This window comes from Pipistrellus kuhlii, unplaced genomic scaffold, assembly GCF_014108245.1.
Source record: "Pipistrellus kuhlii isolate mPipKuh1 unplaced genomic scaffold, mPipKuh1.p scaffold_m20_p_3, whole genome shotgun sequence".
Classification (NCBI taxonomy): domain Eukaryota; kingdom Metazoa; phylum Chordata; class Mammalia; order Chiroptera; family Vespertilionidae; genus Pipistrellus; species Pipistrellus kuhlii.
This window is the reverse complement of record NW_023425529.1, coordinates 58954824-58981935: the sequence shown is the minus strand read 5'-3', so window position 1 is coordinate 58981935 and position 27112 is coordinate 58954824. Positions and strand designations below refer to the sequence as shown.

General features: G+C 36.6%; 1 protein-coding gene across 9 annotated transcripts in view; it reads right to left on the bottom strand.

The window, feature by feature from the left end:
* CNOT2 (CCR4-NOT transcription complex subunit 2) overlaps positions 1 to 9828 on the bottom strand; it is a 119602-nt gene extending 109774 nt beyond the window's left edge. For 3 of the 9 annotated variants that reach the window (XM_036455251.2, XM_036455260.2, XM_036455255.2), the window contains exon 1: positions 9192 to 9826. In XM_036455251.2, coding sequence (XP_036311144.1) covers positions 9192 to 9196 — 5 coding nt within the window. In that variant the 5' untranslated portion in view covers positions 9197 to 9826. Of the gene's footprint in view, positions 1 to 9191 lie in introns of all 9 variants that reach the window. The other 6 variants (XM_036455262.2, XM_036455258.2, XM_036455263.2 and 3 more) reach the window with 6 other exon arrangements.
* Between the last annotated feature and the right edge of the window lie 17284 nt (positions 9829 to 27112).

The window sequence follows — 27112 nt, the reverse complement described above, 5'->3', positions numbered from 1 at the left end:
AAATCCATTCCTTCAACCAACTTCTTATGAGGTCTCAGAACTCTTATAAAAAATTTAGCAAATCGCACTGGGCAGTGTGTTCAGTGGTTAGAGCAACAGCCTGAGAACCAAATGGTAGAGGTGTGATTCCTATTTGATTCCTAGTCCAGGGCACATACAGGAGGCAACCAATCCATGTGTGTCTCTCGTATCTCCCCCCACTCTCTCCAAAAATCACCAAGAAAAAATATCCTCAGGTGAGGATTACCAACAAAAAACACAAAGAAAAAAAATTATAGCAAATTACTTAAACCATTCTCCAGACCCAGTATGTTCTCGGAGGCTTTTTGTATTTGCAGTGCTGATTCTGTACATTCACCAACCCAGTGAACTCGAAATCATCCTTTCAAACACAGTTCAAATATCACTTCCCTAAAATCAACACATTAACTCTCTTAAACAAGACTGCTCTAATCTAGCATATATATAGATCCACAGCATGCACCTTAAAAATTAAACATGAAGAATTATCCAGTGCACCTATAATAATGCTTGGCACATAGTAACATAGTACTTATAGGACTGTTCAAGGAAATATGACTGAACATGAAAATCATAACTAATCAATTTCTAAGAAATAAACTACTATCTAAAATTTGGCAAAAATAAAAAACTCAAAGGTTTTATGAGTCTATGCAGTTTTAGTTTGTTTTTCTTTATAATTTTCCACTAAAAGAGACAGATCCCAATTCCACTGGATCCGGAAAATATTTTTAGACTCTAAATAAAAAATATTCCCTCCTCCCTATAGTTCTCATAAAATATATTACAAATTATTGGATCCACCAAAATATTTTCAGCAGTTTTAAGACAAGAATTTGTCTTAATCATTTCTTTTTCCCTTTTAAAATTTACTCCTATTTTGGTAGACAGCATTAAATAACTGTTTATAAAATAATCCAACATGCAAAACTTGACCCCTTCTCGGAGCCTTCTATTTTTTCTGCCTGGAAAACAATCACCCAGATTTTTGCATGGTTTTCTCCTTTTTAGGTTTCTGCTCAAATGCAATCTCCAGAGAGGTCTTCCCTCATTACCCTACTTAAAATAGTCTCATCCTTCAGCCCTACTCAATTGCTGTACTCTTATTTGCTTTACTTTTTTCATCACAACTATCACTATCTAAAATAGTTTATTTAGTTGTTTGCACGCTTATGTTATATTTCCCCTCTAAGATATTTAGCTCCATGAAGGCAGATTTGTCTTATTCACCACCATATATACCCTCCACAACCAAAATGCTTACAAGAGAATAAACAAATTATTAAAGGATTTAGTTGGAAACCGCTAGAATTCTAACACCCAACCAGTAGAACCTAAAATTTAAATTCAAACAATTTGTATCCAAATGCAACTAAAAACAAGTAAATTCTATGAATTTTGCATCTGCAGAAAGAACAACTACTCTTTTTTAAAAAACACAAATTTTAGGTTGGAAGTGACCTTTAGAGATCAAGTCCATTGGTTTTCAAACTATGCTTTAAAATACCCTAAGAGCAGTCAGAGGTCAAATTCCCTGAAGCACTGGACCATAATTGTTTTATTTATATATATATATATACACACACACACACACACACACACACATATCTATTTTAGAATGTGTGATTTACACACATACAGAACAAAAAAAAGTGTATTATACAGTCACGTGTGGCTTAACAAGAGGATACATTATTAGAAATGCCTCATTAGACTATTATCTTTGTGAGTTTACTTACACAAACCTGGATGGTATAGTAGTCTACTATAAACCTAGGCTTTATCACATATAGTCTACTGCTCCTAGCCTACGAACCTGTATAGCATGTTATTGTACAAAACAATGCAACATTAAATCAAGCACAAGAGAAAATGATGCAATGAAAAGATGCAATAAACATGAGACTACTGCTGGCATAACATGGCACACTATAAAAAGTATAATATAGTAAATACACACACCACTAACACAGTTAATATTAAGTATTATGTACTGTACATACAGGGGTGGTCAAAAAAGGTTCATGTAGTTGAGTACATGAAAAGGTTTATTCTTGTATTATTTTCCATGTGAACTGTAAGCCTACTGTTGCTCACTGCTGTAGTTGTATGTGCTATACTTTTATATGATTAACAGCATCACCATGTGATGTAATGCCCTACGAATTTAGGATTTGTGTGGGAATTTTTCAGTTTCATTATAATCTTATGGGACCATTGCTACATACCATATTACGCTCCGGACCATAAGACGCTCCGGACCATAAGACGCACCAGTTTTTAGAGAAGGGAAATGAAGAAAAAAAGATTCTGAAACAAATAGTGTCCTAAAATATTTTATGTGCATTAAAACCCAACATCACAGTCATAAACACATGTAATCAACCCTGTAAAGTAAACAGCAGCATTTAGAACCATTTTAGAGCCGGGCAAGCACACAGAGACCACACAGAGCCGGGCAAGTAAAAAAACTTTTTTTTTAAAGTATATGTGTAGGCTATATTTGGACCATAAGACGCAGGGACTTTTCCCCCCACTTCTGGGGGAAAAAAAGTGGGTCTTATGGTCCGAAAAATACGGCATGCAGTCTATCATTGACCAAAATGACGTGATGCAGACCATGACTGCGCATCAAATTTAAACACTTTGAAAACCGCTCTCTTTCCTGCCAGGTTAAATAGTTTTGCTATAGACCTCAAATAAAGTTTGGCCTGACATAGCTATGAATCTATAATTTCTCATAAATGTGTATAGGTTTGAAAGATTATAGCTCAATTTTTCTAATCTAAAACCAGAGATGCTCACACACGAAATTATTAAAACTCTGCTCCTGAAGCAATACTCTGTGCACTAAATTAAGGCAAACCTCAAGGCATATCTGCTAAGCACATAATCTACCTGCAAAATAATTGGGCAATAAGTAAATTTAGAAAAATGTGACATTGAGTGTGATTACCTATTATCATTACAACAGAATTAATTATTACTTTAAGTTTTGGTGTTTCTTAATAAATGTTTATGTCTTTGAGTATAGGAACAGCTAATATATTTTGCCAGAAAGTCAAGCTTTAAACAAAAATTTCCTACTACTCCTCTTTCAAACTCCTGTTATTGTTATTATTTTAATTATTCTGAATCTGCAAGACAATCAGTTAAAACAAAAACCTTCTACTTAAGAGTGGCATTAAGAGAAAAGGGTATTAGATGCTGAGCCCAGTCTAAGGATAAAATAGCTTCCTTCATTCCTAATTATGAATTTTCATAGTAATCAAGACAGCTTAATTATCTTACCTTTATGTTAATACTAAAATTTAATCTTATTTTGCCCTGGCCAGGCTTGCTAAGTGGTTAGTGTCAGCCTATGTAACAGAGGGTTTTGGGTTTAATTCCTGGTCAAGGGCATGTACCTGGGTTACAGGTTCAATCCAGGCCCCAGTCAACCAATTGATGTCACTTTCTTACATCTGTATTTCTTTCTCTCTTTTCTCTCTCCCTCCTTCTCACCCCTGTCTCCCCTCTCCCCCTTCTCTTCCACTCTCTGAAAATCAATGGAAAAAACATCCTCGGGTGAGGATGAACACCACAAAACAAAAATAACCAACCATTTAGCCTTATTTTAAAAATTAACATCAAAATGACAACCATATAAAATTGAGATGAAGTGAAGTATTTTGAAAGCTGTCATTTTAAAAATATTAAGTACTAAAATTAAGCCAAAAGGAATCAGGTACTTTGAATGGCATGGTAAACTTACGGAGTATTATTTAATCTATAAAAAAATTTTTACAAACCAAAAATTAAATACAAAATTGTATGTAGAAGTATTATAATTTACAATGTAAAAAGTGACACAAATACAAACTCCTGCCAGATGACAGAAAACCAAATGTTCCTCTCCCAAATACAATGTATTACATCATCAGTCATTACATCTTTGTCCAAATGCTGAAACAAAATGCAGTTATATTTCAACATCCAAATATACAAATTAAAAAACTGTATATCAATTTGTTTGGGGGAAATAAAAAAGCGTATCTCCTCATTGCTACCTAAATTGCCAGGGCACGTAATTTTGCTTATTTTATCATTCCTTGGCAAAGTAAAACTTTACTATGTGCTTTCTTATCTACTCTCACATCAGAAAAGATACTTCAACTCAGCAAAAACAGAGAAAGGATTGGTGTCCTGAGCAATGAATCGAGTTCTCTTTTAAAAAATATACCCTCTTGCCCCGGCCGGGTAGCTCAACTGGTTGAGCATCATCCCCTATACCAAAAGGTTGTGGGTTCAATTTCCAGTCAGGACACATAACTAGGTTGCAGGTTCCATCTCTAGTTGGGGTGCATGTGTAAGGCAACTGATCAATGTTTCTCTCTAAGACAAATAAATAAAAATAAAAATAATCATAAATACCCTCTCTATCTTTAGTAGTTTTTAGTCATTATAAAGCCTCTGAAAAACATGTAAGCAAATAAAACAAATGGCATGATTTCTAAAATCTAAGTTAAATGTTAGCATCTCCTCAAAACAGTCATTACCCTGTTTTGATTTCTACATTTAAAAAAGGGGGGGGGGGAAGGTACAAAACTAGTGTATAATCTCTTATTCAAACCCTTAAAGGCCAGATTTTTCTCAAACTGCAATTTTTAAGATTTTAGAAAGTTAAAATAGCACTTATATTATATATGAACACAGTTAAGCAATGGTAAATACATATCACCATGTAACTATAAATACAAAATAACTCCTTCAACCAATGACCTTGTGACCTTAGGCATACAAAATACAGTAAGATATATAGATCTAAGCACTCTGCCAGAAGCACTTTATCACTAACATCCTTCCCTCAGACCTGCACACATTCTACATACATTTCTCTAAGAAGCTGGTTATCTGTTTTCTATCGATAATATAGAAACAAAACCATAAGGACTCAAAGAAGTGAGGGAATGCAGGATGGCCTTCTCCCATCCCCTTCCAACCTGTCTGATATGTAGACTGGGAAACAGAGCACTCTGACAGCACTGAGTGTCCAATTACAATCTGGCACCTGTTCTGTTTATTGCATATTTATTGATACCTACTAAGTACTGTGCACTAGAGAAAAATTCTAGAAATGTAAAGATAAATAGGACAAAGTACTACCTCTTAGGTGCTTACAGTGGATAATGGGTTTGGACAGTAAATTACAATACAGCATGACATGTTCACCAAAAGCAGTATGGGGGTCAGCTAAATTTTCATTAAGAAAGCGACATCAATACTTTAAACAATAAAAAAAAAAATTCATATGAAAGAAAAAAAAAAGAAAAAAAGAGACACCAGAGTAGACTTTTGAATAAGTCTGTAAAACAACAGAGAAGTGATAGTAAAAATATCCCTCCCCCATACACACCTAAATACATTCACCTGAAAGAAATAAAAAGAGAGGGGCACTTTCAGAATAAATGGCAAACCTATCCAGTATTTAGTGTAGTATATAAACAGACTTGGACCCTGAGTCTAAGCATATATAACATATTAAAGTGTATTCAGAGAAGGGAAATTTCCTTTTCCCTCCTGGATAATTCATTTTGCATTTCCATATTAGTATATAAGTTCTGGGTCTTACAAAAAAAATATTACAAACCATTTTATTAGTTCCAAATGAAGCATACCCCCAAGTGATACCTGGAAATTTGCATCTATATTTCAAAGAACAAGCTGTTAGAAATTATTTTTTCAGGTCATCCTTATAGACAAAGTAAATAAATGAACAAGCCATATCAGCATGGCTTGTCATAAGAAAGGAGTCTTTAAAGTTTAAAAAAAGGAAGCCAAGTTAAAGAAACAACACCGAAGTAAGAAAAAATATATACACTATTTAAATTGAAGAAAAGGTTCAATGAACAAAACAAAGGTAATAAATAAAATAACTCTAAAAACTTAAAATCCTAATGACTGTTCTATTTCTTTTCAAAGACAGACTTTCTACAAGAGACATCAATTTTAGTATATAGCTCTTTTTAAAATATGTGGTCAAAGCCACAATGAAATTCATTTAAGTATCAGAGGTAGAAATCATCCTTAATAAGGACAGTCACTGTATAATCAACCAGAATGACTTCTATCATGGTACTGGATCCCTTGACATCAATATTGTATATAATTCTATTCAAACATTACAGTGTAACTCAGAGTAACTCTGCCTGTAAAACTGCCCTACCTGGTACCTTGGTTTCTTTTGCTTCTTTGTATTATAAAATCCACTAGAAGTCTATGTAACAAATAAAATCTTATTCAGTAGTATCTTCTCCTAAGACTGTATCACTATTTGCATAAGTTGTCTTCACATGCTTACTTAAGCAAGCACATAGAAAGTTTGTTTTTATGTAATTGTAATTGAATGAACTTTCTACACTGAAAAATTTTAAGACAAAGAGCAAAAAAAATGTTAACTTCCTTACTAGTCTATAAAACTCAGTATTTCATATACCTACATGAAGCATGATTTTTCTATAGTATCAGAAAATGTTATGAAGCAAATTTGTCACTAAAAAGGGAAGTACTATAACTCCCCAAGGATTGAGAAAAAAATTCTGTAGAATTTCCCCCCCCCAATACAAGTACTTTTAACATCAATATCTACTGTAGAGATAAAAACCAAAACTAGGTCAGAAGCACTTCTAGAGAAATCTACTCATTAATCTAAAGTACTTATTTACTTTTGAATAAACAGAATTTTCAGGCTATCACTAACTGTAAAGTATCTCTCAAAAATAATAAAATAAATTAAATATCCAAAGTTCTAATGTATAAACATAGGTAATTAGTTCTCTTTGCAGAACTAGTTTTATTTTATCTTCAAGATCAAATGCTTTTCGAATGAACGGGATATAAGTCACTCATATGTATAAATTTTGCCCTTGTTTTTCCACTACATGAAATTTACTTTAAAACGAAAGTATTATAGAAACTGAAAATGTTTTAAAGGTTGTATTTGTTGCTTGGTTAAATATGCAGACAATTCTCATTCCCCAAGAGTTATCATATTGGGTTACAGATAGCTCTACATAGTATACTTAGAATAAAAGGTTTCTGCCAACAAATGATACCTACATTAATTTACTTTTATTGAAATAGCATTAATTAGGATGCAAAAAAAATGTGAAAGTTTCTCCGCTCCTTTCTAATACACAAAGTATTCATAGAAGTCACTGCAATTCAAGCCCTCAGGAAAAAAAAATTATAGAAATGAACTTTTTAAAATTAAATGAGGATCTTAAGAGGTCAAGAAAGTGCAGCAGTTTTGCCTTTTTCACAGTGAATTTTTCCTTCTGATTTAGTATTACGAAAGAACTACATACTAAAGAGTTGATCTACATAAAAAGCTTACTAAAGAACTTGGTCCATTTAGAAGTATTTCAATAAAGAGAGCTCAGAGTGTAGACATCTAACCATTTTAAATATAACAGACTCTTAACAGTTCAGTCCACTGTGATTCTTAACCCTTTAAATCTAGAAAAGTCGTTGTCCATAATTGCAAAAGAATGTGTTCATTGACATTTGGAAACAAATGTGGTCAAATAACAGGAAGTGTTCCCTAATAACTAAACATAAACAAGATATGTAAATACTAGATATTTCCATATCCCCCCACTCCCACTTATGTTGTTTCAAAGGGCAAACCAAAAGTTGCACTTATTCCAGAAATCTAGACATTCCTAATAATATCAAGCATGTCAGAAAATGTGTTCAACTGTGAACTAAATTCATGTACGGCCTCCCTCACGAACAAATTTTAACTCAATACCGCCTACCATTCCACCAAGAATCTAAGGGGTCACATCAGTGTCTATTTTCTTATACTTATTAGAAACTGTCCTGAAGATTAGGAAAGGAGCTTTATGACCAAGAGCTTTATGAAAATGGAAAAGAAAAGAAAAAAAAAGTGTTGCATTCGGTCTTCAGGATGTTGAAAGCATCTCTTAGGATTCAAAGGAAGTTGATGTTTGGGTTCCTTTCGCGAGTGCGGTACCCGTATGTAAGACTTTTATGGAGGTAACGCCGTACTCACGGGGGCCTGGAATAAATGCAAATTCTAAAGCCTTGGCAATGCTTTTCCTAAAGGAAACTTCAAGTTGCATTCAAAAAAACGATCACCAGTCACCAAGAGACTGTACGGGGCTTCTGTCTCCTGGACGGACAAAACACAGCCTCGGCTAAGAGCTAGGAGAGGCCTCTTGTAACGCCACTCGTTTCTTCCGTAAAAACTTTTACGTGAGACCGAAGCCAGCGAAAGGTGGGGAGAGGCCCCGACGGAAGTAGAACCCCAGAGCTAGCAACTTCACAGGCAGAACCGTCTAGGGTTCCTCCGCCGCCGCCGCCGCCGCCGGACTAGCCGGGCTCAGCCTCCACCAGACCACGGAAGCGCCGGCCTCCGGGTGCGGCGGCCGAGGAAGCATCACAGCTGCGCTCCTCCTCCCATCACCCAGGTCCTCCGGCATCCCAGAGCCTGGAGGCTACGAGACCCGTTAGGCAGTCCCAAAGCACCCATCTTTACACACACATACACACACACACACACACACACACACACACGCTGCAGGTGATGTGCGTGTTATTGAGAGAACGTGAACAGCACGGGGCCGCGGCGGCTTTGGGGGAGGCGGCAGCGCCGTCTACAAGAGGGCCCGGGCTCCCGGGCCGCCGCCGCCGCCGCCGCCTTCCTTCTCCTCCTCCCCAGGAAGCAGCGCGGCGCAGGCTCCTCGCGCCGGCGGGAGCCCGTGAGAGGAGAGCGGAGTCTGAGGAAAAGCCCAGCGCCCACCGAGGGGACCGGGCCTACGACCCAGAGCTGCTGCTGCTACTGCTACTGCTGCTGCTGCTGCAACACCCAAGTACCGCGACGCTTTACGTCCCATCCACCACCCTCCCTATACACACCCCCTCCCTCCTTCCCTCCCTCCCTCCCTCCACCGCCGCCACCCCCCCTCCCCGCCCGCTCTGCTCTCCCTCTCTCGATTGGAGCCGAGACAAAAGCAACGGGAAGCGGCAGGCCGGGACGGTGCCCGCGGACCCCAGGCGCGACCGGACCGGCCCCGAGGCATTCCCCCGCCTTGCGGGGGCCCCGAATCCGCCGCCCCAGCCGCGCGCCCCGCTGCCAGACTTCCGAAAATTTGCCAAAAACTCACCGCATGAATTTTCTTGTCCCGCGGATCCAAGATGGCGACGTATCCACCGCGGAGGCTGCTGGGAGCAAGACCTTTACCCTCTGACCCCCACCGTGACCCCCGTCGTTCCGGCTTCCCTTAGGCGGCGGCGGCGGAAGGTGGGAGAGGCTATAGCCGACCGGACGAGGTTGGGGGGTGGGTTGGCCGCTTCCCGCGCGTCGGACAGCGGCTGGGAGAGGCGCTTCACTCCGCCATCCCTCCGCCCGCAGCCTCCACCGCCTCTCCCTCCCGCTCCCCGGGCGGCTCGTAGCTTCGCCGCGGCCGTTACAGCGAGCGGAGCCTGCGGCAGCTCCAGTCCCCCTGGGCGGGCTGGTTCCCTGCGGGCACGGGCCCCGGGTGCGAGGTGGGCCGCGGGGGGCCCGGGGCCGGGAGCGGTGAGGTGGCGTGGTCCGCCCTCCCGGGGCCGGGGAGCGTGTTTGTGTTTGTGTACGTGTCGGACACCCCGCCCCGCGTCCTCCCGGAACGCCCCCTGGCCCGGCACCTGAGGCCCGTGGATCGCGGCCCCGCGCTCCTCCCTCAGCCCCGCGGCCTCCGGGGCCCGGGCCGGGCGCCGCCGCGCGTCTCCGTCCTCCTGAGACGTGAGTGCCCGTCTGCGAGACCACCGGTACCTTCTACTCGCCACCCTTCCTTCCCTCCCCTTTTTTTTTTTTTTTTTTTTTTAAAAATTTAAACTTGGCGGGAGGGAACAGACTGGGGAGTAGGTTTTTAAAGCACTTTGGGGGAGATTTGCGCAAGCTGTTAGGTTTATAGCATTTTTTGCCGCCAATAACTGACTGGGCTACCAGCAGGGCTGTTTGAAATGATGGTGGCTTTGGTGGAAACTTAAGGAGAGTAAAAAGCCTCTGCTTTCCAGAAAAATAATTGTCACTCAGAGTGACGTTAAATTTGTTCTCTTTGAAGTAATAAACCTGTTTCCTTTTTATATTGATAAACGCTTCCCTTTTTGTTACTCCTGGACATGGTGGACTCAGAAAGACCCTCTCCACGTTTGTTTTGGGACTGTAAATTATTTCTGTCTGAGTAATAGAACGTATTCATGTAAAGTGCCGTTCATTTGGAGTAAATAAAATTCCTGATTTCCTTGTTTGTTTGTTTTTTGTAAAACCAACTTCCAGAAAAAAAAACAAAAAACAACTCACAGTAATCCAATTTAAAATATACCATGGAAGGGCAAAGGGTTATCTGTCACTCATAAATAAAAAATATAAATATAAGCATAAAACAAAAGAGGTCTTTGTCATGTTTACGGAGTGCAATGTACTTTGGAATATTACTAGACAGTGTGTAAATTAAACTCCAAGTGGTGCTGATGTAGCCAGTGGAAAATGTCTTACATGGTTATCCATTTCACTAGACATTCTGCTTCACCTGTTCTTTATGTTAGGAAAGGTCAAGGAAGAACAACACTTCTTTATATTCTTCCCTACCTTTTTCCCAACAGTTCTGTCTTCTGAACTTTTTCTTCTGCTTTGTAAGACAGCATGCTAAAACACTGAATACGCCTCTAAATGTAATACATATGGGTATATAAATACATGTATGTACATTTATTACTGAGCATTTTAACCTATTAATAAGTTAAAAGTATAACTTAATATTTGGAATCATAAGAATAATAAAAATGAGATATGGTTTTTACATATATATGTGTTGTATATTTAAAAATATATTTATAGCTGAAGCCGGTTTGGCTCAGTGGTAGAGTGTCAGTCTGCAGACTGAAGGGTCCCAAGTTCGATTCTGGTCGAGGGCATGTACATTGGTTGCCGGCACATCCCCGGTAGGGGGTGTGCAAGAGGCAGCTGATCGATGTTTCTCTCTCATCCACGTTTCTAGCTCTCTATCCCTCTTTCCCTTCCTCTCTGTAAAAGATCAATAAAAAAATATATTAAAAATATGTTTATAAATAGTTGCACCAAGTATTACCACTTTATCCATTAGTTTGCTTACATATAGGACTCTGATAAGACCAAAAGGTAGACTTTATTGTTAAACATTCCCATATTTATTCAAAACATGTTTTAAATAGCATAAACACAGGTAAAATTGAAGAAATCACTTCCAGACAGGGACAGGTTTAATTTGATGGTTTTGTTGAACAAATTTTAAATTATCCTATTACTAGTGTCCAATCTGTTAATAAATTTGTAAAACTTGTTGAATGCCTACTATAGAGGTTGGTCCTCGGTATTAAATAAGCTAACATTTGTGAAGAGCTTATGTGCGTAGTTTCTAGTAAGCACTGTAAATAGAATATTTTTAAAAATTGTCCTGTTGCATCAAAAAGTCCATTTTTATTACTAATATTGATCACATTTACCTATTTTGTAGATAGGGTTTTTTTCATTTTTTTTTTTTTTTAACTATTCACTTTGATGGCTTTTACTGAAAAACAGTCTACACCTTGTGTTTTGTGTGTTGAAATGTGTGTAGGTAAATTTCTTGCATACTTACGGAAAAATTACTGGTTTAAAGTGAGAAAGAATAATCCTCACTAGAGGAAGAAAATGAGTTTATAGCTAACTAGTTACAGGAAAGGGAGTCCTCATTTTTGAAAGATGTAGATAGTACAGAAAATCTTATGGAAAGGGGTAAAAAGGATAGGTATCTCAAATTTAACATGTACTTCATTGTCCCCTGTGGCTAAGTGGGTTGGGTGTCACCCCATGCAGATATCTCAATGTTTCTCTCTCATGGATGTTTCTGTATCCTTTCCTCTCTCTAAAATGAATAAAAACATTTTTTTTTTTAATGTAACCAGTAAGTACTGAAACAACATTTGGATTCAAATTTTCCTCCCACAAACAATACTACCAACAGTTCACTCACTTGTTCAGGCATAAAACTAGGAACATTCTTTGATTCCAAACCTTTACTGATCATCCAATACCATCAGCTCTTTCTTATATGTATTCTGAATTCAGCCACTTCTTACCTGTCATGCCACCACCCTGTCCAAAAAGACACTACATCTCTCAAAGAGCAATGTCCACATTATCTGCTTCCACTTTTCCCTGTGCCCCTTCAAACTGTCTCTATATACCTGCTAGTGATGATTTACTCCCTTATTTTAAACCTCCAGTTGCTATCAGAATAAAATTCATTTTCCTTAACCATGGCCTTTAAAACTGTATAATCTGGCATCTGCCTACCTCTCCAACTTCATCTTGCTCTCACCTTTCCTTTCTGTATCTGTCATGTGTCAAGCTGTTTTCAGTCTATAGCAGAGACTGTTGGTTGTCCCCTAAAATTTTTCCAATTTTTTTCATAGTAATAGACATGGGTACATGGCTATCCAGAATACAGTCTGTATTTCCAGCCTCCCTATAGCCATGTGGTAGTTCTGGCCAATAAGCAGGTAAGTATATCGTGTTAAAAGACATCTTTAGTCCTTTGCTGCTTTTTTTTTATATCCTGCACCCTGGAATACAGATGTGAAGCATTTAATTCTAGCTGCCAGTTTGGGCCAGGTGCAGGTTCCCACATCATAGGATGGCAAAACCTTAAGCTGGCGGAACCCTGGGGCCTTGAGATCCTTGTAGAGTATCATACTAGCTCTATGCTCCTGACATTCAGATTTTTGATATAAAAAAAAACACCTGTCATTAAAGTTACAGTTTAGGGTCTCTTGTACTCAATTCAACTTAACTGATCCTCCACAAGACCTTTGTACCTACTGTTTATTTCTGCCTGAGATATGCTTTCTCTAAGTCTTTATGGCTAATTCATTCTCATCCTTCAGGTCTTAACACAGGTATTATCTCTAACACTCTTCCCTGGCCACCATATCTAAAGTAGCTCCTTTTTTCACTTATTCTCTCTCACATTGTTGTATAGCAAATCAGTGAGATAGACACAGATGCCTTAATGAGCCAATTAGGAGACTATTCGGGCCCAGAGGGAGGTGTTTCCCCCATCTCTGAGACCTGACGTAGAGGAAGTTTCCCATATTTATACCTTTTGAGCTTCTTTGCAGATTTCACAAAGAGTTCTGTGTAGGTATTGTTATAGACAGTTTGTAACCTTGAATACATAATGAACCAATACTTGGCATAAGAATATGGGAATTATTATCAGTATCAGTATTAGTCTTTAAGTCAGATGGCTAGCTTGCAAGGTCAGACAGCTCAGTTTTTATCTTTTTTCTATTATTCAAACTAAAACAGTTATTTTACAGAATAAAGGACTATCTAAAAATAACAGATTTGACCTACAGAATAAGAGACTCTAAGAATAACAGAGTAGTTTAAACAATAGTTTCAAACAGCAGTTTTCCAAAGGAGGAATTACTAAGCTTCAACATGACCCTCTATTTTAATAGCATTTTATAATTTGTCATTTTTTCATTGTTTTTCTTCACCCTACTAAAAATGTAAGTTTTATGAGAGCAGGGACTACATTTGTTTTATTCACTTTTATTCCCCACAGTAAGACATTAGAGAAGTACTGTTGAATGTATGAGACTGGGAATAAATGAGCTGTCGAATGAATGAAATAGATCCTTATCCAAGATTAGGGAGACTTTTTTTAAAAAAGTTAATATGCTGAAAGGTTTTCTTCAACAAATGTGAAATCCAAGCTAGGAAACAACTAGGAAAAAATAGTGCTAAACTAATAGAATATGCCAAGCTTCCAGCCCTTGATAATGAAAATACATACCTTTTCCTGGGAAACCTATAACCTTACAAGGGGGGTAGGGGTAGGAAAAAGCATAATTGATAAGGCAGAGTGGCAAATCGGAAAGAGTACTACAATATAATATCTTCTACAGAAACACCCACAAAAGAGCCTTCTGGTTTGTTATGTAACTTACTGGACCTCAGATTCTTCAGCTAAAATACATGAATCTTAAGCTTTGAATAGTAGTATTCTAGAAGTTTAATAATAAGTTAGACTTATGAGTGATGCAACATTAATTTGGTCTTCGGATGTTATTTTAATAAGTGATTAAATCTTGATGATACTGGTAAGTGTTCAAAGAAACAGGTTTTCTTATACTACGGAGTATAAATTGGCAAAATTCTAGAGTATAGCTTAACAATATGTATCAAAAGCCTTGAGCAAATGCATTTGACAGGTCAGTTACTTTAATGGAAATGTAGCATAAGGATATGTGTAACAATTTTATTGCAAAAGTATTCATTACTGCATTTTTACTAGAATATTGGTTAAATAAGCTACATCCATACAGCAGAATAGTACTCAGCTTCTAAAAATGATATGGAGGAAATTTTATCAACAGATACATTAAGTGTGAAGAAAATTTTAAAATATAATTCCAATTTTGTAAAAATTTTAAGTTCACAAAGGACTGACAGGATATGTATAAGATGTTAATTCAACTTTCCTGAAATGACTTTTACAGTTATTTTTATTTCATTTCATAGTTTTTAAAATTTTCATAGAAAACATTTTTAACAATGCTAATTAAAAGGCTGTTTTTAGCCTAGCCAGTGTGGCTCAGTGGTTGACCGTCGACCCATGGATAAAGTGGTCACTGATTCAATTTCTGGTCAGGGCATATGCCTGGGTTGCAGGCTCCATCCTGGTGTGGGGTGTGCATGAGGCTACTGATCAATGTTTCTCTCTCATATGTGTTTCTATTTCTATCCCTCTCCTTTCCTCTGTCTAAAATCAATAAAAACATTTTTTTAAAGAAAAGGCTATCTTTATATTTAAAGAAATAATTGGATAATTTGGGGAAATAGTACCACATTCTTAGTTGTCAAGCCTGATATCTTTTACCTTTTCTTCCCTATACAACTATTACCAGATCTTGTATATTTTACCTTGTAAATATTAACCTAAGATCCATCCTTACCTCTCCCATTTTTCAGCCATTCTCTTAATCATTCACTCATAATCTCTTATCTGAACTTTTGAAAGAGATTATTTATTGTAACTGGTCTTTATTAAGTTTTACCTCTCTCCAGTTTTATAACCTGCCACCAATTTTTGTAGTGCACATCTTTGGAGACTGCCCAAAGGTGGAAGCGAGACTGTGACTCTGAGGTGATCATAAAAGGCCTTGGGACTTCCTCATGCATATTCTCTTGATTCACTAAGAAATGCCAGTTGTCATGTCATAGGACGTTCAGGCAGCCTATAGAAAGCCTATGTGCCAAGGAAATGAAATCTAACAACCAATAAGGAACTGAAACTTGCCGACAACCACATGCACGTTTAAAAACAAATCCTTTGACCCCCCTGAGATGACTCCAACCCAGCCAACAGCTTAACTAACCTCATAAGAAACCCTGAACCGGAACCACCTAGCTATCCCCTTTCTGAATCTGAGATGATAAATATTTGTTATTTTAAGCCAGTGTTTTCCAAACTTTTGACATATGTGTACCCCTTCTATAATCTTCGTAACGCTGAGTACCCCTCGTACTCATGAGAACGTAGAATTAGGCACAGCTAAGCACGGTGCAGTGCATATCCCCACCAAACTCCAGTGCAATGCGTACCCCACCAAACTCTTCCTGTACCCCTGGGGGTATGCGTACCACACTTTGGGAAACACTGTTTTGGGTTAATTTGTTACACAGCAATAGATAACATGGCTTCCTTCAAGGATTCACCTTTTGTGATTTTTTTCCCCAACCCTCCCCCTTCCCTCCTATTTAAGCTACCTATAGAATTATTCTTAAGGGCAATAACTATGTCTCATTTCCCCCTAAATGTTTATACATCAACAAGTGTTTTTAGCACTTACATGCCCAGCATTATACTAAAGAGTTAGTAGTAACTTGATTTGATTTTAAAAAGTAATTAGTAAGTAACACTTAAGACTTATTATGTATCAGGCACTATTTTAGACATTTTACGTATATTAACTCATGAAATTCTTATTTCTACTTTATGTGCTCTGTTGTACAGATTAAATTCTCTGCTGGATTAGAAAAATGAAGCAAGAGAGGACTGGTGTGTCAAGGATAACTTCACCAACTCGCTGTTTAAGTTCAATGTTAAATGACAGTTTGAATAGATGTGCAAGAAGGGAAAGGAACATTTTCAGTGAGGGGCATAACATGAACAAAGGCAGTTAGGAATACCTTAACAGAGTACTACTGTCTGAGTGGCTTAAACAAATTTATTTCCTCATAGTTTGGGAAGCTAATAGTCCAAAACAGGGTTGGTTTATTTCAAGGGCCTCTACCCTTGGCTTGTAAATGGCTTTTTCATGTTTACGTGGTGTTCTCTCTATATTCAACTCTGTCTCCAAATTTTCCCTTTTTATAAGAATACCAGTCATATTTAGTTAGAGCTTACCCACATGACCTATTTAATCTTAACTACCCTTTTAAAGGTCCTATCTCTAAATAAAGCACTGCAGGTTAGAACCTCATAAATTTGGGGGCAATACAAATCAGCCAACTTGGAAGCAGAAATGAACAAAGGCCAGTGACTAGAACCTCAGCCTAAGATAAGTAGAGGGGGCTACTGAAATTTATCTTAGAATCAGGTGGCACAATTTTGGGGTATTTTAAATGCCAGGGAGAAGAGCTGAAATGGATGGCTTTTGCTAAATCACTGCTAATCAGTTCATTCCCAGGTTTAATCAGCACCAAAAAGGAGAAAGAAAGTTAAATCAATAATTTATTATATGTATATTTCTTCATATCCACTTAAATTTTTTTTCTAATCTTCATCCAAAGATATATTTTTATTGATGTTTAGAGAGAAGGAGAGAAAGAGAGGGAGAAAAAGAGAGAAACACCAATGTGAGAAAGAAACATCATTCAGTTGCCTTCCATATGCACCCAAATAGGATTGAACCTGAAACCTAGGTATGTGCCCTAACCAGGAATTGAACCCAAGACCTTTCCGTGAATGAGACAACACTTCGGCCAACTGAGCCACACTGGCCAGAGATTCATATCCACTTTTATTACTTGACATTGCCGTTCTCAACCTCCCATGAAAATTACTTTTAATTATCAGAATCATCTCAAAATTGATGTTTTTACCCATTCAAATCAATTTCATACAATAAAAAAGTTTTTTCCCCCCACATCATGCAAAAAACTCACCAAGATGTTTACATGAGTAAGCTGTTTGTTTAATAAAAACACCAATTATTTTATCACATGTATGAATTATAAGGTATTTTTCACTTAAAAAGTTACTCCACCCAAAATTACCAGATTTAATGAATATATAATAAATTAATTTGAAACATATATTATATAAGGTTTTCATTATGTTGAGGTATGACCCCTGTATTACCATTTTGCGGAGGGTTTTCATCAAGAAAGGGTGTTGGAGTTTGTCAAATGCTTTTTCTGCATCAATTGATATAACTGATTTATATCTCTCAGTTTGTTTATGTGATGTATCACATTTATTGATTTGCAGATAATGTACCATCCTTGCATACCCGGGATAAAATCCTACTTGGTCATGATGTATGATCCTATGTACTGCTGGATCTGATATTCTAGAATTTTGTTGAGGATTTTGGCATGTATATTCATGAGGGATATTGGCCTGCAATTCTCTTTTATGTGTTGTCTTTATCTGGTTTTAGGTATTAGGATAATGTTAGCCATAACAGTTAGACAAGAAGAAGAAATAAAAGGTATCCAAATTGGAAAACATAAAACTGTCATTATTCACAGATGACCTGATACTGTACATAGACCCCACCAAAACATTATTACACTTAATAAATGAATTCGGCAATGTAGCAGGATACAAAAATAACGCCAAGGAATCTATGGCATTTCTATACACCAATAGTGAACTTACAGAAAGAGAGACAAAAAAAATCCCATTTACCATTGCACAAAAAAATTAAGATACCTAAGGATAAACTTAACTAAGGAGGTAAAAGACCTATACTCAGAAAACTATAGGACACTGAAAAAAATAGATAGAGGAAGACATAAACAGATGGAAGAACGTACCGTGTCCATGGATTGGTAGAATCAACATCATTAAAATGTCCATACTACCCAAAGCAATCTAGAAATTCAATGTACTCCCCATTAAAATACCAATGGCATATTTCACAGACCTAGAACGAACTCTCCAAAGATTCATCTGGAATAAATAAAAAAAGACCCCGAATAGCTGCAGCAATCCTGAGAAGAATAAAGTCAGAGGGATCTCAATACCAAATATCAAGCTGTATTACAAAGCCACTGTTCTCAAAACTGCCTGGTACTGGCACAAAAACAGACATATAGATCAATGGAATAGATTAGAGAACCTAGAAATCGACCTAAACCACTATGCTCAATTAATATTTAACAAAGGAGGCAAGACCATACAATAGAGTCAAGACAGTCTCTTCAATAAATGGTGGTGGGAAAATTGGACAGATACATGCAAAAAAAAAAAATGAAACCATACTACCAACTTACACTATACACAAAAATAAACTCAAAATGGATAAAGGACTTAAACATAAAACGGGAAACCATAAAAATACTAGAATCCACAGGCAGCAAATCTCAGACATATGCCGAAGCAATTTCTTCACTGATAAATCTCCTAGGGCAATGGAAACTAAATAGAAAATAAACAAATGGAACTACATAAAAATAAAAAGCTTCTGCCCAGCAAAAGAACCATTAACAAAACAAGAAAGCCCACTGTATGGGAGAACATATTTGCCAATGTTATCACCAATAACATTTACAGGGAACTCATACAACTTAACAAAAGGTATGTAAACAACCCAATCAAAAAATGGGCAATGGACTTAAATAGATACTTTTTGAAAAAAGACTTAAGGAAGGCCAAAAGAAAACATGTTCAGAGTCACTAATCATCTGAGAGATGCAAATCAAGAAGACAATGCGGTACATCTCACACCTGTCAGAATGGCTGTCAACAAGTGCTGGCGAGGATGTGGAGAGAAAAAACCCTTCACCACCCTGTTGTCTGTGTCCATGGCTTATGCATATATGCATACTGGTTCTTTGGTTGATCTCTTCCCACCCACCCACCCAACCTTCCCTCTGAGATTCGACAGTCTATTCCATGAATCCCCTTATTTTAGACTTGACAGTATTTAACAGTCATAAATAGTAAGGATACTTCTGTCTTAATTCAGAAACAAGAGAACAATAAATGCAAGAACATTTATTGAACATTCATGGTGGGTTAAGCACTAATTGTATTATTTCTTCTTCCCTCACAACAACCCTGTCCAAAAAGTCCTATTATAAGAAGAACAAAAAATCTCCATTTAGGTCACTCAGCTAAAAGAGCCAGAAATTAATAAAGCTCTAGGTTTGAGTGAGAAAAAACAACACCATGAATAGTTAATTTAGTTCTCAAATACTACATTAGAATTTTTCTGTGAGGACACATGATAGCAATTTCATTTAAACAAACATAACAATTATAAGTCTGCAGTAAGAACAACAAATACTCCACTAATTAACACTTATACCAGGATGCCTTACATTGCGAAGACTTATGTCAGCAACATATTAAATATAATAGTGTTAAACTCTGAAATCTTTCAAAATATAAAAGGTAATAAAGCCTTCAGTTTTTCCTAGTTTGTTACATTCAATAAAATTAATAAAAATTAATGGATCACAGGCTCAGCCTCTATGCATATTTTTAGAAATGGAATAGAATAAGAGCATAAGATCTAAAAACAAAAAACAAAAAAACACACACACAAAAACTGTTTTAAAGAAAAAACAAAACATAACTATTTTACATGAAGCATTCACCATTCTAAAATTGTAATGGTAAATGTCCACCATCTCTGATAATGGTATCATTTTGGGAAGGGGGAGATGTTTCATTGTACATATTTTTAAAATCACTCTGAGATATTCCACACAGATTGAGGTTACTGTTCATACAGCATGTTATAATGCTTGGGAATCTTGATTAAGCTCAATGTTTCAAAAAAATCTCATTATGACAACTACAGTGACACTATATCAAACATATAACCAAAATATTTTTATCTTCAACCTGTCATTATACATTTCATGCAATATTTGATGCTTAAAAATATCAAAATGACAGAAAAAATAAAGGAAAATAAAAGAATTTGGTCCTGGCTAGGTAGTTCAGTTGGTTAAAGCATCGTACTGATTTGCCAAGGATTTGGATTTGATTCCCAGTCTGAGCACATACATGAATCAACCAATAAATGAATAAATAAATGGAACAATGAATTGGTGTTTTCTTATCTCTTTCCCTCTCCTTTCCTCACTCTAAAAGTCAATAAATTTTAAAAAAAAATTTGTTTTGGACAGTCTCTTAGAGTTTTTGTATAGGATTTCTCGTATAATTAATTGGGAGTTTCAAAGCTTTGCATTATTTTCATAGCACTCTTCCTGACTCTGTAAATGTTCTATATCCTTTTTGAACTATTTTCTAGATATGAACATATAAAAGTATGTTTTTCTCCTATGCAGTGGGCTTTCTTGGTTGTTTTGTTAATGGTTTCTTTTGTTGTGCACAAGCTTTTTATTTTGATGTAGTCCCATTGTTTATTTTCTCCTTAGTTTCCATTGCCCTAGGAGCTGTATTGTTAAATATCAATATATTGCTACTACATATGTCTGCTACTTTGCTGCCTATGGCTTCTAAGATTTTTATGGTTTCCCATCTTTTGTATAAGTCCTTTATCCATTTTGAGTTTATTTTTGTGTATGGTATAAGTTGATGGTCTAGTTTCATTTTTTTGCATGTATTTGCCCAGTTTTTCCAACACCATTTATTGAAGAGACTGTCTTGACTCCATTGTATGGTCTTGCCTCCTTTGTCAAATATTAATTGAACATAATGGCTTGTGATGATTTCTGGGTTCTCTGTTCTATTCCACGAGTCTATATGTCTTTTCTTGTGCCAGTACCAGGCAGTACTGAGAACACTGGCTTTGTAATATAGCTTGATATCTGATCTGGTATTGTGATCCCTCCAATTTTGTTCTTCTTTCTCAAAATTGCTGCAACTATTGGGGTCTTTTTTTTATTTTTTATTCCAGATGAATTTATGGAGAATTTGTTCTAGGTCTTTGAAGTATATTGTTGGTATTTTAATGGGAGTGCATAGAATTTATACATTGCTTTGGGTAGTATGGACATTTTAAAGATGTTGAATCTACCAATCAATAAACATGGTATATTCTTCCACTTGTTCATGTCTTCCTCTATCTCTTTTTTCAGCGTTCTGAAATTTTCTGAGTACAGGTCCTTTATCTCCTTGGTTGAATTTTATGTTCATAACAGCACAATTTACAATAGCTAAGACTTGGAAAACAATCTAAATGCCCATCAGCAGACAAGTGGGTTAGAAAACTGGTACATCTACACAATGGAATACTACGCTGCTATAAAAAGAAGGAATTTTTACCATTTGCAACAGCATGGGTGGAACTGGAAAGCATTATGCTAAGTGAGATAAGCCAGTCAGTGGAAGAAAAATACCACATGATCTCACTCATTTATGGATAATATAAAACATTATAAACTGATGAATAAAAAAAAGATACATAGGCAGAGAAGCATCAAACAGACTGTCAAACTACAGCAGAAAGGCTGTGGAGGGTTGAAGGAGAAGGTAAGAGATCAACCGAAGGACTTGTATGCATTGAATATAAGCATAACCAATGGATGCAAGATACTGGGAGAGGGATGAGGGCATGTGCTGGGAGGGGGGTGTGTGTGTAAAGAAGGCTGAGGGAGAGTTAATTGGGGGGGGAGGAATGGAGACATATGTACTACTATTTGTAATACTTTAAACAATTTAAAAAAGTATGTTTTTAACATAGCCAGTTTTGAGATTAGTAAAATAAATGCTTCATAGTAATACAATGCTGTTCTGATTTGGTATTTATTTATCAATCATTATTCACATGTGACTGAATCTCAGTTATGTGCTAGTCATTGTATTTTATTATTTAGTTCTCAAGAAAACTATGTGATGTAGGTATAGTATAATTTTTCCTTTTTTCTTTTTAAAAATATTTTCATTGATTTTTAAATTTATTTTATTTTGAGAGAGAGAGAGGGAGAGAGAGAGAGAGAAAGAGAGAGAGAGAAGAAACATCCTTGTGAGAGGGAAACATCGATTGGCTGCCTCCTGCACACTCTCTACCAGGAATCAAGCCTGCAACCCAGGTATGTGCCCTGACCAGGAATTGAACTGGCAACCTTTCTGTACACAGGACAACACTCAACCCACTGAGCCACACCAGCCAGGGTTTTCACCATTTTCTTGTATGCCACAAGTATGCATCAGATCTCCAGTTTAAATGTGTAAGCCATATTTTGCCCTTCAAGGATCCTTGTCCTTATATTGAAGTTTTGTTTATTACTCATTACCTTTGGAATTGATCACAGCAGTATTAAAACTGGCTTAATATTCTGAACCCAACATTAAAGATGTTATTCATTGGAGAATGGTTTACCACCATCTATAAAAATAGGTAGTCTAAAAGGAAAAGCCAAATCAATGAGGTAAGCAGTGGAAAGAAAAAAAATATCATTGGAAACTAGAAAGTGGCTACAACAAACTATCAGTACAAGAAAACCTGAAACTACAATAATTAAGAGATAAAACAGGAGGTCAAGTTGGCCTGATAATAATTACAGCTATCACTTAATTTGGCATCTACTAAATTGCAATCTCCATAAGTAACATGATTTCACTCAGTCTGAATAACATGAGATAGTGGTATTTGCATTTTACAGATGAAGAAATGGAAGCTTTAAGAGAGTTTGCCTTAGATTTCACAGATTGTATCTAATTTCAGATTCTTCTCTCTCTTTTTTTTAATAATGTATGTAATTTTTTTATATTGTATGTAATTTTTATATATCCATTTTACAACAGCCAAAACCGGTTTGGCTGAATGGTAGAGCGTCGGTCTGCGGACTGAAAGGTCCCAGGTTCGATTCTGGTCAAGGGCATGTATATTGGTTGCGGGCACATCCCCAGTGGGGAGTGTGCAAGAGGCAGCTGTTCGATGTTTCTCTCTCATCGACGTTTCTAGCACTCTATAATATCTCTCTTCCTTCCTCTCTATAAAAAAATCAATAAAATATATTTTTAAAAAAAGTTTTACAACAGTTAATAAAGCCAATATAACTTGATTTTTTTTTTTTAATTTCTGGTTTGGGTTTTTAAGTTGGCTACCTGATTATTGGGTAGAACTGATAAACAGTTTTCTAATTCTCATTGTGACAGTACTTTGTAAAACAGATTAATGGCTATATAAGTACAGAATTTAAGTCTCAACTCTCCTAATTGCATTCTTGGACTTTACAACTTACTCTTGGTTTTGAGAAATTGGGTCACTGCATGAAATATCTTCTCTCTAGCAATTTACCATGTGCCAGATACCTCAGTTAGCAAAGTAGACCAAAATCCCTGTCTTGTGGAGCTTAAGCTCTATAGAAACTGAGGCAGGCAATAGACAAAAACACATGAATTAAATTTTGGTATGTTAGATTTGATTAAATACTAAGGAGAAAGAGAAAACAGAGAAGGAATAGAGAGGGAGTTGCAATACAAAATAGGATGGGAGGAAGTTTTCTCTGAAAAGGTGACTAAATGGAAATCAGGAAGAAGAAAGAGAATGAGCCATTGAATATCTGGGGGAAGAGCATTTCAGGCAAGAGGGCCCTGCAAATTGTTCAAGGTCCAGCAAGAAGACCAGTAAGACAAGAAAATAGTGAGCAAGTGGGAGTGAAGTAGGAGAGAAGGCAAGTGGGTAATGAGGTGAGAATTGAATCATGTGGAGACAAGCACAAGTTTCAATCACAGAGGTCACTATATGCTATTTTGGTAACTTTGACTTTTTTTTCTAAGTGAGATAACAAGCTATTGAGGACCTGAAGGAGAGGGATGACATGATCTCTTTTGTAAAGATATGTCTGAAGTAGGGCAAGAAGCAGGAAGGCCAGTTAGGATTCTATAGCAATGGTTTGTCCAGATGAAAGGAGATGACATTTGGACCAGAGCAGTAGCAAAGGAGGTAATGAGAAATGGTCAGATTCAGAATATAGAACAAAAAGCTCCCAAATTACTTTATTATTGATTAAAATATTTTTAACAGTTTGTTTATAACATTTTCATGGTAAAATAGTATGATCATTTCTTATTTCTTTAAGTATTCTCCAGCACATAAAAATAAAGAAAGAAAAATTAAAAATAAATTTCCCCAGTACATAATATTAGTGACTACATAGTATAGTTTGGTTATAACATAATTTAGCCATTATTTATATAGAACAATTTATTTAACCAGTCCTCTTGTTGACCATCTAAGTTTTCCAGGATATTTTCTATTATAAATACCATTTAAATGAACATGTTATGTCTTTGCAAATATTATTACTAATTATTTAGAAATCTCTGCCTGTTGATTTTAGGAATGATTCTGCTGAATTTGAACTAAAAAGGCAGAAACTAGAAAAGTAGAATTATTACCATAAACCAAAAACTATTTTTTTTTCCTTTTAGCTATAACCATAGAAAAAGGATTCCCTACATCAGATGCACATTGATAAGAGTTTAAAGGGCACCACAAATATTTGATTATGAAATTTTTATAAATTCCTGCTCAAGATCAAATAAACAGTCATGTATTTCAGAATTTGTTTTTATTTCTGATAGATGTAAGTATTGCTAGGAACAGATGACCAATTACAAGGACTGTCACTGTTTTAGCATTCTACTTGAACTGTGGCCATGCTGGATTTCTGACACCTGAGCTTTCACATCCATCTGTTTATAGGGCATTGTGACCACTTGTTAGGTTTATGCCAGTTTTAAAAATCATGTGTAAATCAAGATAGGCAATGTGTATCTGAGATATAAATCACTTATTATTTTATCTTTTTTTAAAAAGTTTTTTATTGATTTTTTTAGAGGGAGAGGAAAAAAGAAATAGAAACATTGATGTGAGAGTGAAACATCAGCTGCCTCCTGCACACCCCCTACAGGGAATCGAGCCCACAACCCGGGCATGTGCCCTGACCAGAAATCAAACCTGCAAGTCTGTGGTGCATTGGACGACACTTAACCAACTGAGCACATCAGCCAGGACTATTTTACATCTGGATTGTTTTTAGGAAGACATATTTGACATAACTTCCAATTAGGTATATATAGAAAGCAAAAATATAAACAAAATTTTAACTTTACTAAGTAATAAATAGAATACCAGGTTTCTTCAGCACGAGAAAATTGAAATTAGGAGAGCTGCTATAAAAAAATCCTTGAAATGCCGAAACCGGTTTGGCTCAGTGGATAGAGTGTCGGTCTGCGGATTGAAAGGTCCCAGGTTTGATTCCCGTCAAGGGCATGTACATTGGTTGCGGACACATCCCCTGTGGGGGGTGTGCAGGAGGTGGCTTGTTGATGTTTCTCTCTCATCTACGTTTCTAGCTCTCTATCCCTCTCCCTTCCTCTCTGTGGAAAATCAGTAAAAATATATTTTAAAAAAATCCTTGAAAAAAGTTTTAAATATACTATTTGAGGGAAAGAAATTAACATTTATTTGGTACCTGCTATATGCAAAGTGCTTTTACATAATTAGTTTATGTAAATCTTACAATAATCCTGTGATTTAAGTATTATTATCTCTATTTTGCAAATAAGAAACTAAAAAAAAAAAGACTTAATCCTGGCTAGTGTGGCTCACTTGATTGGGCATCATCCTATGCACCGAGAGGTTGCTGCTCTATTCCCAGACAGGGCACATGCCTAGGTTTCTGGTTCAATTCCCACTTGGGGCATGTATGGGATTCAACCGATTGATATTTCTTTCTCACATTGATATTTCTCTCTCTCTTCCTGCCTCACTCTCTAAAACAAACAAAAAACAAAAGAAGTTAAAATTTAAAAAATAATCAACCAACCAAATAATTGCTTTACCCTATTAACTCTCATTATCAAGAGGCAATACCAAATAGCAATTAATTATTTTTACTGTAGGAGACTACTCAGTCAAAATAAGAAGGAAAAAAAAAGCTGTTTGCCATTGTTAGGTCAGTGATTTTTCAAACTTATTTTTTTTTTCATATTCATTTTATTTATTAAATATTTTCTAAAATTACGTTTATTGGGTTGACACTGGTTAATAAAATTATATAATTTCTAGTGTACAATTCTTTAATGTATCATTTGTATATTTCATTGTGTGCTCACCACTCAAAGTCAAGTCTCCTGTCATCATATATTTGACCCCCTTTACCCTCTTCAACCTACCTCCAGGCCCCTCAAAAGACTTTTTAAAAAAAATTTCTTTATTGATTAAGATATTACATATGTGTTCTCATCTCTCCATTAAACCCCCAACCCACCCACCCCCACTCATGTCCTTATCCCCACTGGTGTTCATGTCCATTGGTTAGGCTTATATTTATGCCTTTGGTTGATCTCCTTTTGCCCACCCTCCCCTAATTTCCCTCTGAGGTCTGACAGTCTGAGCGATGCTTCTGTCTCTGGATCTGTTTTTGTTCATCAGTGTATGTCATTCGTTATATTCCACAAATGAGTGAAATCATGTGGTATTTGTCTTTCTCTCACTGGCTTATTTCACTTAGCATAATGCTCTTCAGTTCCATCATTGCTGTTGCAAATGGTAAGAACGCCTTTTTTTTTTTTTTTTTTTTTTTTTTTTTTTTTTTTTTTACTGCAGCATAGTATTCCATTGTGTAGATGTACCACAGTTTTTTTGTTGTTGTTGTTGTTGTTTTTTTTTTTTAAATATTTTATTGATTTTTTTACAGAGAGGAAGAGAGAGGGATAGAGAGTTAGAAACATCGATGAGAGAGAATCATTGATCAGCTGCCTCTTGCACACCTCCTACTGGGGATGTGCCCACAACCAAGGTACATGCCCTTGACTGGAATCGAACCTGGGACCTTTCAGTCTGCAGGCCAATG